Source organism: Saccharomycodes ludwigii, chromosome VII (genome assembly GCF_020623625.1).
Source record: "Saccharomycodes ludwigii strain NBRC 1722 chromosome VII, whole genome shotgun sequence".
Lineage (NCBI taxonomy): Eukaryota > Fungi > Ascomycota > Saccharomycetes > Saccharomycodales > Saccharomycodaceae > Saccharomycodes > Saccharomycodes ludwigii.
Window position 1 is genome coordinate 132,695 of NC_060206.1, and position 13,449 is coordinate 146,143.

Genomic DNA, 13,449 nt, shown 5'->3' on the forward strand with positions numbered 1-13,449 from the left:
TTGTATCTTAATAACTATAATAATGGTTACATATTACAAAGTACCTTTATTATTTTAACAGCGCGGATTTAAGCTTTTGTATGCGTAAAAAAAAAAGAAAAGAAAAAAAAAACTAATGTTTCTGGGGCTTTCATATATATTAACTGTCAAATCTAGATTTTAAATCTTTATATATATATAGATGGATAGATGGATAGATGGATAGATAGATAGATAGATCCAATGTATCCATCTAGCTTTACTAACTTTTTTTTGTTTATATCTTTTACTACAAAATAAGATAAATAAATAAATATAAACAAATAATAGCGATAATGTCAAGTAATACTACCGATACAAGTTCAAATAAAAACGCAATGTATTCTTCAGCTCTAAATTATTCAATAGGTCCAGCTATCCTATTCGTTATTTTATTTGCAATCAGTTTTGTTTTATTGCTAGCTATTTTGATTTCCAAATATAAATCATTAAAAAATATGACAAGGAACAATCAAGAAGTGTGCAATGATGAGGCTCCCTACTGCAAAACTACTACAAATGGCTATTCTGACGTTCTCAACAAAAGTATTAGTACTCCACTATTTAAGAAAGCTGCAAAATTTATCCTACTACAATGGCCTATTATTCTTGGTTGTGGTTTAGAATTTGGCTCTTTTGTAAGTAGAATAGTTTGGATTAAAAATGAGGATAACATCCCAGCCTTCATTGTCCAAATTATTTTCGGTTTAGTCGGACCAGGTATGTTTGCTTCTTCGATTCATTTAAGTTTTACTCGTATGGTTGAGATTTTAGATTGTTACGAAGTAGTATTGAAAGGGTTACCATCTTTTTGCGCACGCTGGATCAATAGAGATGATGGCATTAGAATATTTATTCTCAGCCAGCAAATTAGTAATATATTATTAGCGGTTGGTGGTGGTATTTCATCTAACCAGGACAATGTTGTACAAGGTAAAGATTTAATAATTACAGGTTTATTTTTATTACTTGCTATTTTTTCTTTATTTTTATACACGCTATTGCATTTTAAACTAAATTATGAACCAATTGTTCAATCCACTACAAACTCTTTTATTCGTGAAATTATTAATTACAGTATTATTGGAATGGGCACCTCTGCTATTTTGATTATGATCAGATCTATTATTAGAATTGTAGAATTTTTTATGGGTGCCAATGGTTACATTCTTAGACATCAATGGTTTTTATACGTTTTTGATTCTACGTTGATGTTTTTAATTGTTGTAATCTTTATCATTACGTTATTTTTCAAATACAATGTTATCAATCTACTCCTTGAATATAAAAGCTTTAATAAAGAAAATGATATAACCAATGAGGTTAGGGATGACACCGCTACCTATTCAGATGAAAGTGAAAGTAAAATGCAGGGGTAATTGTATTTTTCTTTTTTTCTTTTTTTTTTTTTTTTTTTTTTTTTGTTTATATATAGAAATAGCACTATGCTTATATTTTAACTATATGTATTTATTTTATAGATAAAAAGAAAAGGAGCCTTTATTTTTGATTATGTGTACTTTATAACTAATATTTATTTGGACTCTTTAATACGGCTTGGAAAAAAAAAAATATATTTTTTTTTTTTTTTTTTTTTTTAATTGACGCTGGCGCTGACCTTGATCGGGCTTTCTCGGTATAAGAAGAAATCCGATATTCTACTTTCAAACGGACTCGGAAAATACAGATTTAAAAACTGCTTTTGTCCAACCTTTTAAAAAAAAATAAAATCAAAATATCATAAATTTTTTTTTTTTTCTATTTTTCCTCCTTGCTTTTTCTTTTTTTTTTTTTTTTTTTATTTGAATTGTCAAAAAAAACAACTTGCATTGGAGATTTCAAGAATAATAAAGAATAATAAAACAAGTTAAAATCCCCCAGATTAATCATGTTGAGGAACTTCATTTTTACTAGATCATTACATACATCATTACCAAGATTAGTTGAGCCTGTATTTGCTAATGTAGCAAAACCAACAACTCCAGCACCAACCCAACCCATCAGTCAAAATACTGCCAATACTAGTAGCAAGAAAAACCTAGCACATGGTAAGAAACATGAAGTTGTGGTTAAATATGTTTTGAATGGTTATTTCACTAAAAACAACACACATTTTACTTACTCTGCTGTTGCAGAAGATTTAAATTTCTTACAAAACAATGCAAATTTATCATACAATGAAAAATATTTGTACTACTTGAAACTTCCTCACAAGGTGCAATTTAACATTTCTACTGGTCACTTAGGATTTAGAAAAGCTGCAAGAGGTGAGTACGAAGCTGGCTTTCAGACGGCAACTAAGGTGTTCCAAATGATTAGGGGGAAAAATTTATTTAATAGTAATATTGAGATTGTTTTGAGAGATTTTGGGAAAGGTAGACAAGCTTTTATGGCTGCGTTAAATGGGAAGGAAGGCGATTTTATAAGGAATTACATTACTAGAATCAGTGATAATACCAGATTGAAGATCGGTGGTGTTAGACCACCAAGAACCAGGCGTTTGTAAAAAACTATCCATCATTGTGTATTACTCTTTGTCTATTTTTTTTTTTATTATTATTATCATTACCCTGTAAATATAATACTAGATATTGTTAATATATATATATATACATTAAAAAGTAATCATAACCTTAGACTTCAAATTAAAGCTTGTAAAAGGTTACTTATTTTTATACTTATAAAGTTGAAAATATTTGAAATTATTTTTTTTCCCTTTAATGCGATTGGTAAATAACGCTGAAGTTTTCATATCTACGGAATTTCTTATAGAAGGAAAGCATTTTTAAAATCGTATAAAGCCCTGTATGGGGTTTGTGATTAAAGATATAAATAATATTAATTTGTGACAGTATGTGCGTTACGGATGTTTGCTAAAGTAAATGTTCATGCTGTTAATTTTTTTTTTGTTTTTTGTTTTTTTGTTTTTTTGTTTTTTTGTTTTTTGTTTTTTTGTTTTTTTTTTTTTAGTTTTCCTTTTTTCTTTTTTTTCTCTGTTTGGTAGCGTTTCCCCTTCAATGGCTTTGTTTAGAGACATGAAAAGAACTCCCTTCCATGATAATTTCTTTTTCTTTGCCAAACAAATCTGCGTGTGTATGGAAATATTTTTTTTTTTTTTTTTTTTTTTTTTTAATTTGTTTCTCTTTATTTTCCTGAATTTCTTATCTCATTTTCACCGCTTTGTTTGCTTATTACAAATTCTATAACTTTCGTTACCGCTTCTGCCAATTATTTTCATATTCAATTAAGAAAAATATTCTTTGTTGTTTCCTGAAAAAATCTGTTCTATTTTTGCTACATTTCCTGTCATACAACGTACTTTCTTATTTTCCTTCTTTTGTATATTCATTTCTTTTTTTTTTTTTTTTTCCAAATTAAATAGAAACCCAGTAAAAAACTCAAGTAACTATAAGAACAAAATGGCTCCATCTAGTATGTTATTTAGGATAGATTATTTGAAGAACTAATTATAATATTTTTATTTGTTCATATGCATATGTATACATACACACACATGTACGTTTAAGGAATTGGAAAATAAGAAAGAGGATATATAAAAGAAAAATGTATTAATGGAAGTAACTGTTTTTAAATGGTGAGTGTAGATCCTATCATTTTCTTTTTGATTAAGGAACATTCCTGGTTTGAAGATAAGCCTGAATATCAACCATGTTGCTTAGACATGTATATTATAGAAAATATGGTTGACGAAGAAAATATCAAATATGAAAATATCAAGTAAAAAAATTAAAGTTTTGTATCTCTAGATATGTTCAGTAAGAAGATAATACTTTCGATGATATAATTTGAGGTGCAAAATACTTTGATTAAATTGTTCCATATAATTTTAAAGTGGAGAAGAAAGAAAAAAAGAAATTTTTTTATTTTACAAAGGAGACATGTCAAGAATATGTCAAGGTAATAAAAATATTAATGGGCTTAATAGATTACACATCAGTAACAGCTTCTATCTGTACTGGTTGTTATGATAACCATTTATTTATAATTTACCATTGTAGTCGACTTTAAGTAACGTAATGGGAGAAAGAAGCCATATTTGTCGGCAATTCTATACGTTTCAAAAAGGCATTTTTTTATGGTTCATTCTAAAGCATATCTTTCAATTCAAACGTTGACATATGTATATAACTATGAAATAAAAATAATAGGGAAATGAAAGTTTTGAATATTTTTTTTTTTACTAACAAAAATTTTATCATTTTTATGTTAATATACATGTAAATATATCAAAGCGATATATTTATATATTGACAATACGAATGTTTGTACATTTTCTTTTAAATAGCTAAAGCTACTGCTGCTAAAAAGGCTGTTGTTAAAGGTACCAATGGTAAAAAAGCTTTGAAAGTTAGATCATCTGCTACTTTCAGATTACCAAAGACCTTGAAATTGGCTAGAAACCCAAAGTACGCCAGCACTGTTGTTCCACACTACAACAGATTAGATTCTTACAAAGTTATTGAACAACCAATTACTTCTGAATCTGCTATGAAGAAAGTTGAAGATGGTAACATTTTGGTTTTCCAAGTTTCTTTGAAAGCTAACAAAAACCAAATTAAGAAGGCTGTTAAAGAATTATACGAAGTTGATGTCTTGAAGGTTAACACTTTGGTTAAACCAAATGGTACCAAGAAAGCTTACGTCAGATTAACTGCTGACTACGATGCTTTGGATATTGCTTCTAGAATTGGTTACATTTAAATTTAAAACTAGTTATATATATAAATATATATTTACAATAAATGAGAATACTTCTTTATCTTTTTCTTTTTTTTTTTTTTACAATATAGTGATAGGAAATGTGTGCTTTGCTCTTAATAATATAAATAGGAAAAGATCCATTGGGGTTGATAATACAAAGATTGTTACTGCTGTTAAGATTTTATGAATTTAATTTAAAATTAAAAATGGAAAATCTACCGGGAAAAAAAAAATTATTTTTAATAAGGGGGCGAGCTGGGAATTGAACCCAGGGCCTCTCGCACCCAAAGCGAGAATCATACCACTAGACCACACGCCCCTAATTCACGTGATTTTTATTTCAAAAACGTAGGTCGTGCTAACAAATGGCATACCTTTTTCACTTTTAATTCCAGCTTATCTTGTTTCTTTTTTATAGATATAACGATTTGCAATTACATAATCGATAATTACGTCTTAGCATGAACTTATGAATGCTGTTTATATAATTTTTAGTTTATGTTAACTTTAGTTTATTTTGCAGTTTCGTATAACGTTCTGTAACATTTTGTCATAAGACACCATCTCATATTAATCACTTGCTGCTCTCCCATTCTAATTCATCACAGTGAATGTTTTCCAGGAACCCTAAATTATACAGTCCGTATTTCATAGTGTTCGGACATTGAATAAGTTCTAGAGCATTCTAGGATTGTTTTTTTTATTATTTTTCATTTTTATTATTTTTCATTTTTATTATTTTTACATTTGATAAATGCAGCCTTTCTTCTCCCCCTTTTTTTCTTTATGTTTCTTTTTATTCTGTTTGTCTCGTCGTCATTTGTAAATTTTATATTTTATATTTCTACTTTGTATATAAGAAGATATTGATTATATTATAGAAAAATAAGAAGGAAAAAAAAAAAAAAAAATATCGAACCAAGAACTAAAAATAGATAAAGGGACTAAAGTAAATAACAAAAAAATGTCTGTTAATTCACCACCTCCATACTTAGATGATACTAGTAACACCAAAAAGGCTCAGCCACAAAAAAATCAACAGGGCCCTGATTACCGTCCAACTGAACAACACGTTAATAATAATAACAACACGTTAACAGGAGAAGATGAACAGGATCTATTATTTGTACCAGATGATTTTAAGTACGATACTGTGGTAATCTCTTGTGATCCCTCTGTCCGTTCCTTGTTTATCAGAAAGGTTTACAGCTTATTAGGTTTGCAAATATTGGGTACTATTATATTCAACATTTTGGTGTACAAAAATGTAAAGGGGTTGGGTGATTTCATAATTACACATCAAGGCTATTTCATTTTAACCAGTATTTTATCTTTATTTTTTTGTGTTGCATTATGTTTTACCAATACCAACCGTGATGAAGGTTTAGGAGATGGAGAGGAGACACAATCGAGTTCGTGGTTGAATGTTTCTTATAGAACACAATTATTGTTGTTGGGACTATTCACTCTATGTGAAAGTTATACATTGAGTATAGTTAGTGTTGTTTATCCAGCCAGTATTTTATTAACAGCAGCCATAACCACTTTTACTATCTTGCTCGGTGGTACTTTTTTGGCATGGAGAACAAATAGCGATTTTGCCCAAATTGGTAAATGGTATACTTTTTTAAATTTTGTTTTGTGGGGAATGATAGCTATGGGATTTGTGATGTGGTTTGTGCCTTACAGCAGCACTATGGATTTGATTTATGGTTGGGTAGGTGCTATATTGTTTAGCGGATATATCTATATCGACACATATTTGGTATTAAGAAAAGTTAAGCCTGATGAAGAAATCAAGTGCTGTATGATGTTGTATTTGGATATTATTAATTTATTCCTAAGTATTTTGAGGATATTAGCTAGAAATGATGATAATTGAATAGGGAGGGAAAAAGTGCCGAAGGATTTTATATATAAAAATACGTAGAGGTTTGTAAATACCTATATACATTTATGCATGTTTTTGTTCAAAAATATAGTATAGTGTGATAACAACTTAGGAGCTTTGGTTGTGTTTTGTTACTTTAAATCACATATCGAGGCGACTGGGTGCATGGTTATAAAAAAACATAAACAGAAGAGCAGAAGGAAACAAACATTGTATAATTTATGACTTAAGATTTATGATTAATTAAATGAAATTGAATAAAATTGAATAAAATTGATTAAAATTGAATATAATTAAATAACATAAATAACATAAATAACATAAATAACATAAATAACATAACTACATATAAACATAGTTATAAATATATACCTAAAAAATAAATAAATAATAAATTAACCCATAAAATTGTATGATTGCTTGTGTTTTTTTTTTTATATCTAATTTATTCCTATTTTCTTTTTTTTTTTCTAAAAAAAAAAAAATTAAAGGGAAAAGAAAAAAAATACTATATAAATTAAGTTAAATCAAGTTAAATTAAAGCAACTCATTGTTCTCTGTAAAACTCTTTGGATTTTTCAATACCAGTTTCGATATTTTCGGTTATTTTTTCAATACAGGTTGGCAATAACTTTTCAGCATAAAATTCATTGTTCATTAAATATTTGAATATTTCAAAATTAAAAGATATTGGGATACCATTCTTTCCAATAACCATGGGGATTGAAAAAAAACGAACATTTTGCAAAATTGCTGGTTTAACATTTCCCGTAATGGCACAACTATCTATTTCGTGATATAATGTGATACCAATTTCATTAGTTTCAATGCTAGTAAATAATGAATAAAATTGCTTGAAAATCTTGAAACCAGCATAGGCCATAGATAAAGTAGCACTACCATGTCCTTTTTTAGCTTTGACAACTTCATCGCCACCAAATCTGATTTTATTAATAATTTCTAATTTTTCATTGTCACTTAATTCGTTATCCTGAATAACTGGAACAATGGTGTCGCCTGAATGACCACCAATGACTATATTTTGATTCATATTTCCTGTAAAATGATTGCAACGAAGTTGGTCCAAGATGGTAACACCGTAGACTTTGCTAATCAAATCTTCCCTTTTATACAGTTTAAAAGTTTCCACCATCAAAGGAACCAAAGAATTAACTGGATTGCTTACAATGGAAATATTCTTCAAAGGTGAACCACTAGGGTTATTTTTCATAATGTTTAAAGCCAGATCGTTGATAATTGTTCCATTGATATGGAATAAATCATCTCTAGTCATTCCTGGTCTTCTTGGTAAACCGGCCAGCATAATAATCATGTCGCTGTTATGTAAACAATCATGAATATCTTGACTCAATTTCAAAGTGATATATAGGGTGTCGATGTGTGACAAATCCACCATCACACCATTTAGTACATCTTTGTTTATATCGAAAAGACATAATTCGACTTTGTCATATATTTCTGGTTTTGGTAATTGGGATTTTAGCAACAATGATAATGATTGACCAATACCACCAGCGGCACCGATTAGAGAGATTTTGAAAACAGATTGATTTAAATGAGGCATAGTTGTTTTATTGTATGTGTTGAAAAGGGGGGGAGGGGGGAAGCGAGTATGGAATAAAGGGGAAGCTCGTTTTTGAAAACTTTTTTTTGTTTTTTTTTCTTTTTGCTTTTTATTTTTAAGGGATAAAGATAAACAAGAGAAAGAAAAAGAGAATAAGAAAAAGCAAGAAGATAATTTTTTTTTTTTTTTTGTTTCTTGCAAAAGACAGAAAGTTGTAATAAAAGTTGATCTATTTATATATGATTTTAAATCTGATGGTTTTTATTGAGCAAGAAAATAAAAGTAGAGATAGAAGGCATTGTTAGGGACAAAAAGTGATGATTGATAACGGCGAGAATACAAACAAAGATCGTTTATAAGGGAAATTATTCTGAGCGATGGCGTTTTTGTTTTTGTTTTATTTTTTTGAATGACACAAAATTAAAAAAGGAAAAGCGCACTTAAAAACTTGCAATGTCAGCTATTTTTTTTTTCTTTTCTTTTCTTTTCTTTTCTTTTGTTAGATTTTTTAATTACAAGAAATAAAAAAATAAATAAATAAATAAATATCAAATTAATCGGAGATAGAAAAATAAAAATAAAAAATAAATGTTTATTTTTACTAAACGAAACTTTCTTTTAATTCCGGATTATAAAACGCGAGGGAAATGGAAATGGAAATGGAAAAGGGATAAATACAATAACGGACAAACTCGGAATAACAAGACTTACAAAACAAAGGACAAAAACTTTTCTTTTGTCCTTTCATCCCTCTCAGATTAATCGTACCATTGTTTTACTCTTCCACTCATCATCCGCTTATTTAATATCCACACAAAATAAATAAAAAAAAAAAAAAAATCTCATGCTTTGCAGTATGCGGGGTCTTGTGGGCCTTCTCGTTTAGTTTTGATCTAAAATCCTTTATTGTCCATTACGTCGCATTAAATAGGACTTTGTCCATCTACGGACTTAAAAAAAAATTGTAAAATAAAATAAAATAAAATAAAAAGAAACGAGGAATAAATAAATAAATAGGAAAATATAGGAACAAATATAAAATAAATCTGAAATTTAATTAACGATATATTACAAATAACATAAACATAAGTGGTGAAACAAAAATTAAGCAAAATGAGTGAACCGGAACTGAAGAAAATAAAAATAAACCAATATCCAAATACTCCCATCGCTGATAAGAACAATAATAGATGTATTTTCTTCATTACAAAGAAGAATAGGCAATGTGGTATGTTGAAAAGTGGTCAATCCAAAGATTATTGTACGGAACATTTAAACTACTTAAAAAAAAAGAATGGTGAAGCTATCCACAATGGGAAAAAAGGTAAAAGAGTTCCTTGTCCTTTGGATCCTAACCATACTTGTTGGGAAATTGATCTAAAAAAGCATTTGAAAAAATGCAATAAATTAAAAGAAATGGATCTTAACACGGGGAAATCATGGTTCAAACTAAATTGCAATTGTATTCAAGCATCTACCACCATCAAAATCCCCGAAAATATAAAAGAAATTATTGTAGAAAAAGTTTTGCCCCTTTTGGAAAATATAATTAAAGATAGTCCAGATTTTATTAAAGACCCGGGCATGGAACTGCTAATTGATAATCACATAGAAAACCATAGAGTTCAAAATTTAGGTAACAAACATCATGCTATTCAACAATCTTCGTTAATACAACATATTAAAAAAAGTATTGGAAACACTAAAACTGATGGTAGCGATGATAATAATGTTACCTCCTTATTTATTGAATTTGGTTGTGGACGTGCTGAATTATCCAGATATTTAAATTTAAGCTTAGCTCTGGATGTGCAAGATAACATTATTAACAACACTAACCGTACGAATTTCTTATTAATTGATAGAGGTCACAATCGAATGAAATTTGATAACAAATTCAAAACAGATGTACAATTTATTACCACTGGAAATATTGCCACCGGTAAATATAATTTGGATAAAGTGGTTAGAGAAAAAGTAGATATTAAAGATATTTCTTTACTGGACTTAATAAAAGAGGATAGCTTTAATGACCTGGATCAAGTTGTTAGCATATCTAAACACTTATGTGGTGCTGCTACTGACCTAACATTGACTTGTCTAAAAAATTACCATGATGCTACCACCACTGATATGTTAATTGTTATTGCTATGTGTTGCAGGCATGTTTGCGATCCAAACAATTATGTAAATATGCCTTTTATTGAAAGAATATTGGAAAAATATAAAGATTGTGACAAGAAAGAAGAAGATTCTATAACACCCACAGTTTTTTTCTATGCTTTGACCAAGTTAGTCAGTTGGGCCACTTGTGGGAGGAGAGAAGATATTGATGATGATAGTACCACCCATTTTAGTAAAAAATCAGTCGAAGAAAGGGAACAACTTGGAATGATTTCCAGGAGAATTATTGATTACGGTAGATATGAATATGTTAAAACACATTTTTGTAATAATGATGGCGGTAATAAATTTGGTATTAAATTGGTTCAGTATTGTAAACCAACTGTCTCATTAGAAAACGTTGCATTGGTTTTGTATAAAAAATAGTTTTTTTTTTTTTTTTTTTTTTACTTTAATTTAACTAATTTTTCTTTTCTTTTCTTTTCCTTTAAAAAAGTTACTGTAGTATTATTAGATATAGATAGCATTGTTTGTTTTCACCAAATGGAAATTGTTATTGGATGAAAAGAAAATAATTTTTTGGAAGAGAGAATAAAACAAAAAACATTATTTACACCGACGGCTTCCATTTGCTATATCCGAAAATGGTTGTTCGGTTAACATTTTATTGGTTGACGGAAAGTTTATTGATTTGTTCAATTTTATTTTATTTTATTTTATTTTATTTTTTTTTTTTTTATTTTTTATAATAACAAATACAATACACTATAGGAAAGGCTAAATAAAAAAAAAAAAAAAAAAATTAACTGAAATAAAATTAAATAAAATAAAATATAATATAATAATATAATAAAAAAAAAAAAAAAAAAAAAAAATAAATAAATAAATAAAACCGATCATCCTTTTCATACAACTAGTATATCGCTCTTACCTTCTACCATCATCACCAATGTCATCAAATGAGTTTAAAACCCCTCTCAGCACTAGTATTGAAACTAAAAGAGATCAATTAAAAAAAAGAAAAAGAAAAGGCTATAGTATGACCATCCTATCAGATCTATCATATGATCCTGCAAATAATGGTAGCGAAAAAAACAAAAATAATGATGATACCATTTGCACAACCAATGGAAAACAAGTCTCAACAACACCGAGCAAAAGTCGTCAACAAAATAACCCATATTATACTTCCAAAAATAGTTTATCGAGAAAAAATTCTTTGGTAAAAAGCCCTACTCCAAGAACCACAATGAATAAATTGCAAAGAAGAAATATATCTCCATTACACATATGCACAAACAACGTTGATAGCAATATGAGTAGCAATAGCATTTCCCATAAAGAATACACTTCATTATCTTCACCATCTGGGTCCACAACGCTTCATTTTTACTCACCAACTTCTTCCACATGCAGAAATAACAGTATTACTGGTATGTCATCAACCGCCAGTAGTCCTCGAATAATTTCACAGGGATCTTCTAATGTGCTTAATGAGGATAATATAAACGCAGATAACATTAAAATATTGTTATTGGGTGATGCAGGTGTAGGGAAAACAGCCTTGATTTTGAGATACTGTAATGAACTACGATTTATAAAAAAAAAGCCATCATCCTCCTTTGCTTACAATGATCTGTATAACAACGATAATTATCAGCTACCGAAAATCGACGAAGGCAAATCATCTACCCATAGCGGAAAATTGCGAAATAATATAACTTTTGATAATACTCCCACTACCAAGGAGAAAAAACTCAAGACATTAACCAGAAAACAAAAATGTTATTCCTTAAATGATTACGAAGAATTATTTATAAACCAATCAGACGTCTTGAAACAATTCAATAACGACGAAAACGACGAAGACGACGATGTTTGGGAGTTAAGTACCCAATCTACCATAGGTCTAGATATCAAATCCCAACTAATTAATTTAGACAATAGGTTTTTCAAAATTTTATTTTGGGATACAGCGGGCCAGGAACGTTTTAGACATTCATTAAATCCATTGCTCTACAAAAAGACTCAAGGTTTGGTATTAGTTTATGATATCTGTTCCATTGCTAGTTTAAATAGTTTAATGACCTACTGGATACCAGAGTGGATTAAAAATAATCCAGGTATTATATGTAGATGCTTTTTAATTGGGAATAAAGTCGACTTGTATAAGAAAAGACAAGTCACTCACGAAACCGTTTTGAAATTTGTTCATGAAGCGGAGAATAGTTATAAAAATACACTGTTTATTCGTGGAAATTTCGAAATTAGTTGTAAATGGCAAAATAATGATGGGGTAGAACAATGCTTCAGTAGAATAATTCAGGACCTAGTGAGCCATGGGTGTTATGATGTTCAGGCGAAACCCACTAATGATTATTTGATGTTGGATGGTGTAAATGGTGAGACAAGTGATGATGCTACTTTGGTGACAAAGACCATTGATCTGGTTAAACCTCTTTCGCACAGTAGTACTAGCGATAACAATGCCAGTAGGAGTAAGTGTTGTTAAAAATTGGAAAAAAAAAAAAAAAAAAAAAAAAAGTATAAAAGAAAAGTGAAATAAAACTAAAGATAAATAGATAATTTAGGAGTACAAAGAAATGAATTAATATAAAATTTTAGTAATCAATTTTTTTATATTACTTTTTTTAGTGATTGTTTTAAAAATGGATGTTAATATCACATAAAGTGTTGTGAATAAGTTATTTTGGGTTTAATATTTATTAGTCTTAAATGTAGGTGTATATTTTATGTATATGAATATTGTATTATTATTATTATTATTATGATTATCTTTTATCATTTGAATAAATAAATTTTTTTTACTCAAAAAGAGGAAAATGCCACTGTCGTTTTTAGCTTCCCAAAAAATTTACTTTTTTCTCTTTCCACTAAACTTTTAAAAAACCGGACAACACAGACGTCGGACTTTACCATTATTAGAGAATAACATTACCCGGCTCGCATGCAAATATAAACTTTTTTGTTTCTTTTTTTTTTTTTTTTTTTTTTCCTTTTTTTTTTTTTCCTTTTTTTCTTTTTCCTTTTTTTCTTTTATGGTGGCAAATCGTTTATCATTTTATTATTTTTTCTTTAAATTCTATAA

The 13,449-nt window shown here is 28.6% G+C and overlaps 7 protein-coding genes and 1 non-coding gene across 8 annotated transcripts; 6 read left to right on the top strand and 2 right to left on the bottom strand.

Annotated features, from left to right (window-relative positions):
- Window positions 1-314: 314 nt before the first annotated feature.
- Window positions 315-1,397, top strand: SCDLUD_005023 (uncharacterized protein; the record flags this gene model as incomplete). The annotated part of the gene is made up of 1 exon (XM_046081000.1): window positions 315-1,397. One exon carries the CDS (start codon window positions 315-317, stop codon window positions 1,395-1,397), a length of 1,083 nt encoding a protein of 360 aa, XP_045932633.1.
- A 509-nt stretch (window positions 1,398-1,906) lies between these two features.
- MRPS18 (mitochondrial 37S ribosomal protein uS11m MRPS18) lies at window positions 1,907-2,524 on the top strand (the record flags this gene model as incomplete). Its single annotated transcript, XM_046081001.1, has 1 exon — window positions 1,907-2,524. The coding sequence occupies one exon, from the start codon at window positions 1,907-1,909 to the stop codon at window positions 2,522-2,524; it is 618 nt and encodes a 205-aa protein (XP_045932634.1).
- A 913-nt stretch (window positions 2,525-3,437) lies between these two features.
- RPL25 (60S ribosomal protein uL23) lies at window positions 3,438-4,740 on the top strand (the record flags this gene model as incomplete). Its single annotated transcript, XM_046081002.1, has 2 exons — window positions 3,438-3,450; window positions 4,325-4,740. 2 exons carry the CDS (start codon window positions 3,438-3,440, stop codon window positions 4,738-4,740), a joined length of 429 nt encoding a protein of 142 aa, XP_045932635.1.
- A 247-nt stretch (window positions 4,741-4,987) lies between these two features.
- On the bottom strand, window positions 4,988-5,059 carry SCDLUD_005026. Its single transcript has one exon. It is a non-coding gene; the product is annotated as a tRNA-Pro (tRNA).
- A 645-nt stretch (window positions 5,060-5,704) lies between these two features.
- Window positions 5,705-6,622, top strand: BXI1 (Bxi1p; the record flags this gene model as incomplete). Its single annotated transcript, XM_046081003.1, has 1 exon — window positions 5,705-6,622. The coding sequence occupies one exon, from the start codon at window positions 5,705-5,707 to the stop codon at window positions 6,620-6,622; it is 918 nt and encodes a 305-aa protein (XP_045932636.1).
- A 556-nt stretch (window positions 6,623-7,178) lies between these two features.
- On the bottom strand, window positions 7,179-8,216 carry MDH2 (malate dehydrogenase MDH2; the record flags this gene model as incomplete). The annotated part of the gene is made up of 1 exon (XM_046081004.1): window positions 7,179-8,216. One exon carries the CDS (start codon window positions 8,214-8,216, stop codon window positions 7,179-7,181), a length of 1,038 nt encoding a protein of 345 aa, XP_045932637.1.
- A 1,113-nt stretch (window positions 8,217-9,329) lies between these two features.
- On the top strand, window positions 9,330-10,766 carry TRM13 (tRNA:m4X modification enzyme; the record flags this gene model as incomplete). The annotated part of the gene is made up of 1 exon (XM_046081005.1): window positions 9,330-10,766. The coding sequence occupies one exon, from the start codon at window positions 9,330-9,332 to the stop codon at window positions 10,764-10,766; it is 1,437 nt and encodes a 478-aa protein (XP_045932638.1).
- A 523-nt stretch (window positions 10,767-11,289) lies between these two features.
- Window positions 11,290-12,852, top strand: YPT11 (Rab family GTPase YPT11; the record flags this gene model as incomplete). The annotated part of the gene is made up of 1 exon (XM_046081006.1): window positions 11,290-12,852. One exon carries the CDS (start codon window positions 11,290-11,292, stop codon window positions 12,850-12,852), a length of 1,563 nt encoding a protein of 520 aa, XP_045932639.1.
- Between the last annotated feature and the right edge of the window lie 597 nt (window positions 12,853-13,449).